At 48.1% G+C, this 5,000-nt stretch overlaps 1 protein-coding gene across 5 annotated transcripts in view; it reads left to right on the top strand.

Annotated features, from left to right (window-relative positions):
- The window catches only part of arvcfb (ARVCF delta catenin family member b), a 289,566-nt gene that overhangs the window by 188,677 nt on the left and 95,889 nt on the right, over positions 1–5,000 (top strand). For all 5 annotated transcript variants that reach the window (XM_063194968.1, XM_063194966.1, XM_063194967.1 and 2 more), the window contains one exon: positions 903–1,561. In XM_063194968.1, coding sequence (XP_063051038.1) covers positions 903–1,561 — 659 coding nt within the window. The remainder of the gene's footprint in view (positions 1–902; positions 1,562–5,000) is intronic.

Raw genomic sequence — 5,000 nt, 5'->3', positions numbered from 1 at the left:
CCACGCACACATCCTCCAACCCTTTTCATTGTCTATCTGTGTCTCTGTATATCTTTATCTCTGGCCTCATTCTCCTTCTCTTTTCTATTTCTTCCAAATCACGTTTTTTTTGCACCCCCCCCCCCTCTCTCTCTCTTTCTCTCTTTATCGTTTCTTCATGTCTTCCTTAAGCCTTGTGTTCACCTTTTTCTCTCCAATTTTCTCCATTCCCCCCATCATGGTTTCGCTCACCTCTGTCTGACTCCTTCAAATGTTATTTTCTCTCCCTCACTCCCTCGTTCACACTCTGACTCTGACAGAAGGCCAGTAGCCTGTGGCAGTCAGTCCCCTATTCCGCTGCCGTTTCATACAGCCTTCTCACGACCCCTCTCTGCTCCTCTCTTTACCCCTCTTATGGGCCAATATGGATTCTCACACCACTTTGTCTGGCTTTTTCCATATGTCCCGGGCAGGCCCATTTCGCTGTTTCTATTTATTTTTTGTTCGATTGCCCGTCCATCAGTGTGCTTCGGCAAAGGAGAGAAGGGATATACTATAATCACTAGTGAACAAGTGTGGTGTTGCCATGGAAATGATGGATTGATACCCGTGTGTACTGTGATTGAGATGTGTCTATGTTGAATACAGAGTTGTTTTATAACTATTCACCTTTGAAGTGCTTATATTACTACAGTACATCACATGGGGTTCAACAGAACTGATATTCAGTCAAACCATCTCCTGTTATTCGTATTGGTTTGTCAGTACTTGTAATTGCAATGTAACGACTCTTGTTTACATACAACTACATCCTCAAGTTCTAAACCTTTTTTGGTGTTTCTTTTCTCTTTCTCTCTGTCCTCTCCATCTTCCTCTGCATATTTCTATGTCCATCTCTCCTTTTCTGTCTTTCCATCTTTCAGAGGTGGCTATGACGACCCCATCGAGGCAGAGCTGATCGACGAGCGCCACGCCTACGCCCACGGCATGTACCCGGCACCGCTGGCCCAGCCGGAACGTGGCAGCATGGCCAGCCTGGATCGCATGGCCACCGTGGACCGTATGGCCACCATCGACCGCATGGGCACCATCGACCGCATGGGCACCATCGACCGTATGGCTACAATTGACCGTATGGCCACCCTGGATCGCATGGCAACCATTGACCGCATGGCCACCATGGATCGCATGGGCACTCTGGGCGGCCGCCGCTCGCCGTCGGTGGACAGCATCCGCAAGGACCCGCGCTGGCGCGACCCGGACCTGCCCGAGGTGATCGCCATGCTGGAGCACCCCATCGACCCGGTCAAGTCCAACGCGGCCGCCTACCTGCAGCACCTGTGCTACGAGAACGACAAGATCAAGAAGGACGTGAGGCAGCTGAAGGGCATCCCCGTGCTGGTGGGGCTGCTGGACCACCCCAAGCCAGAGGTGCACCGCAAGGCCTGCGGCGCCCTGCGGAACATCTCCTACGGCAAGGACAACGACAACAAGGTGGCCATCAAGAACTGCGACGGCATCCCCGCGCTCATACGCCTGCTGCGCAAGACCAACGACATGGAGGTCCGCGAGCTCATCACAGGTGGGTGAACTAAACTCCTTTATGATTTTTTTTATATATATATGCCTTTTATGCCTTTATTTGATAGGACAGTCTGAGATGGTGACAGGAAGCGAATGGGACAGAGAGACGGGGTGGGATCGGGAAATGACCGGGGTCCCCGTGGGCATGCAAGCCCAAATGTGGGGGGCTTAGCGCGCTGCACCACAGCGCCCCGTAACTCCTTAATGATTTGACATGTTTGTTTTGCTTAAAGATCGCCTCTCAACGTAATTTAATTAATATTGCCGTGTTCCCAATTGTTATTGAATGTGTTACGCGTTGGTCCTGTTTTAAAAAACGTTCTGGTTGCTTTGTTTCAAGACGTTTTTGCAAGCTGGCAAGGTGGCTTGTGGAGAAACGAGAGAGTGTTCCGTGTTTCTCGTGGAAATGCGTCTCTGATTGGCTCACTCCTCCTGCTCTCAAAGAAACGCGTCTCTGATTGGCTCAGTCCTCCAGCCTTGGGAGAGAATGTAATGGGAAACAGAGTCGCCACTTCCCCGGATGGTACTGCACTATAGGGGCGCCAACGGAGGCGTGCAGGCTCCATTCAGGGCTGTGCTCTTTCGACAGCGACCCCTAGGCGAGCTGTAGGCACGGAGCAACCGGAGTGAGCAGGCTTTATGTATGAGGCTTTGTGCTGTGTGTGTACCTGAGAGTAGCAACCAGCTGATAGCTAAGCTAAGCTATGTTTCGGACCACCAGACGTTGCTTGTTTTGAAAACAAGCAGAAAAAAATTACTCGACATGTTTTTAGATAAATGGGTCGATATAAACCTTTGTGGGCAACGCCTTCTTTCGACGTGACGAAACACAGAAAGGCTTTCGTGATTCGCTCGTTTCTCTGCATTATTGATGTAAATTGGGAAACACCGGGAAACACAGCCAGGAGAGTTGACGCACCGCTATGAGAGCCTTGCAAGTGAGTTTAACTTGGGGTGACCGTCCGATCTTCGAAAGGAGTGAGTAAAACTGAGTTTTATCGGAAGTTGGCCTTTAATGTCCAGTTATGGTGTGTGAATAGAGTTGATATACTGCGTTAGCCTCCGATGTACTAGTGGCATGGAGGTCTGCGATCTCATCACAGGTGTGGTGGTGATGGTCTTTCATTGTAAGCAGTTTTGAACTGCTCTACACTTAGCCCTCTGTGAGGTTCTGCTCAATCATAATGTCCTAATTGTGGCCAGATCTTGTTGGACGTGGTGGTTGCAATCTATCTGGTACTTTGTACTTTGGCAATGTTGCATGACGTATGCTATGACCAAACACCAGCAATTTGGTGTAATCAGATCCAATTTTTAAGAACTTCAACTCAATTCTATATTCCAGCTTTCCATGTGTAGATTGAGCCAGTTTGCATAGTTTGCTTGTATGCATCACCAGCATTACGCTGATGACGGCACTTTTCAGTGTGTAGGAAAGATGTTCATCTTGGGTTAAAGTCTGTCGAAGTCTGCCCTGCATAAAAATGGAAAGCTCATCATGAGTGGGTGGCCTTCTGAAGTCTCAAACTTTTTCCAGATTTCTTACTTTTATCGTCCTCTCTTTTTTGTTTTGTTTTTTGGACTGAAGAGTTGTGTCTTTATGCCAACTTTTTCCATAGGAATAATAAAACCATTTTTTTTGCTTTGGACTTGTGCCTGGAGTCAAATCTGACATTGAATGACTACCACCAGTGGAGCAAATACTAAATCACTGCCAACACCCTCCAAGATATTTTATCAAAGCCAGCCCATACATATATATCCCCAAGTCTTGGAAACTGTCCTGTTTATATTGTGTGTATGTGTGCACTGACTGCACTCGCCGCTCTACCATTTGAAGCACACAGTTGTTTCAGGGCATGCCAGCGATGGGGTTTTGGGTTTTCTTGTGTTTTCGATAACAATGTGCTCTGCTCTACTTCTGAACACAATATGTTCTACTTCATCTGTTTACAATCTCAAGCCCCGTTTGCCCCAAGAATCACCTCAGGCTTTTAGAAGACGAAAAAAAACACCACCACCAAACCACTTTGCTTGTCCACATCAACCCAACCACCCCTCTCCATTGAGTAAATACAACGCTCTGTCGAGTGTTTTGTTTCTTCCAAGAGGAGGGACACAAGTACTCCATCATAACTAGCGGTGGACCAAAGGGGTGCTTGAACAGTAGCTAATTTAGCATCGCAGCTCTAATGGCCCCCCCTCTCATTTTCTCAGCGGTGTTCCCACGGCGACCAGCAAGCTATCGTTATGGAGCGAGCACTCTGAATACTCTACAAGCCTGCTCTCTCTCTCTCTTTCCACCTCACTTCTTGTTCTTTGTATATTTCTTTCCATATTTCTCTTCGTTCTGTCTTTTTCTCTGTGTCTTTATTTTTCTCTGTCTGTCTGTCTGTCTGTCTGTCTGTCTCTCTCTCTCTCTCTCTCTCTCTCTCTCTCTCTCTCTCTCTCTCTCTCTCTCTCTCTCTCTCTCCCTCCCTTCCTCCCTCCTCTCGGCCACTCCACTAATGAAAGCCGAGGGCACTGAGCCAAGCCATGCTCTGTACTAGAACACAGTACTGTAGTGTGTGTGTGTACGTGTGTGCGTGCCTGCGCATGTGTACCAAAAATCAGGTCACTATTACAGTTGGCCCAGGTTGTTAAACCTTTGGAAGTGACCTGTGAAATGTCACTGAGAGAAAGGACAATACAGCGAGTGTGTGAGCGCGTGCATGCTTTGGCCTGGCCAAAAAAACTGTAATCCCAATTCGGTTCGCCTGACCTGACACACATCCGCTGGAATGCCTGGAATGTCAGCCAGGGGTTTTTCTTCGCCGTTGTTTTATTTCACAGCGCGTCCTGCAACGGTTCCCCAAAGGAAGTAGTACTGTGTTTGGGGGAGCAAATAGGGCAGCCAAGCCACGCTAGCAGAAATCTTAGAACAACCAACATCGCTCAAACTAGCGCTTTCTTGACAATTGGCCAGGATATTATATTCGTTCCACGGCGGGACTTGTAAAGTGAATATAAGTCTGTTTTTGTTGAGCAGCACCCCTCTCTACAACTCCGGTGCTGGGGGAGGTAATGTAGGTTATGGATGGACAGCAGAGTGTGGTCATTTGGTAGTGGCATGGTGTTGTCAGAGAGACTAGAGAGAGAGAGATTCCATTGGCCCATTGTTTCCTGGTTCTATTATGCCCCCCCTTAGGCAGACCTAGGCAGACCTAAGGACTGTTCTATTCATTGTAGGAGCATTATGACACGGCCCTTTAGGCAGACCGGAACCTGGTTGCGTTCGGTGCCCATAGAAACCTATTATGTTGGCATATCTCTATATACTTAAAGAATCTCTGGTGTTGTCCTCTGTGGGGCTTGTTTTGTTTGTGTCAAGACGTGGCATATGTGGCTGTGCTGCAGGAGCTTCTGTAAATAGGCTGCTCTCTGGAGAAGGACCCATA

The sequence above is a fragment of the Engraulis encrasicolus genome, chromosome 3 (genome assembly GCF_034702125.1).
Source record: "Engraulis encrasicolus isolate BLACKSEA-1 chromosome 3, IST_EnEncr_1.0, whole genome shotgun sequence".
NCBI classification, from domain to species: domain Eukaryota; kingdom Metazoa; phylum Chordata; class Actinopteri; order Clupeiformes; family Engraulidae; genus Engraulis; species Engraulis encrasicolus.
The sequence above is the reverse complement of the archived record's forward strand: the minus strand, read 5'-3'. Positions and strand labels throughout refer to the sequence as shown.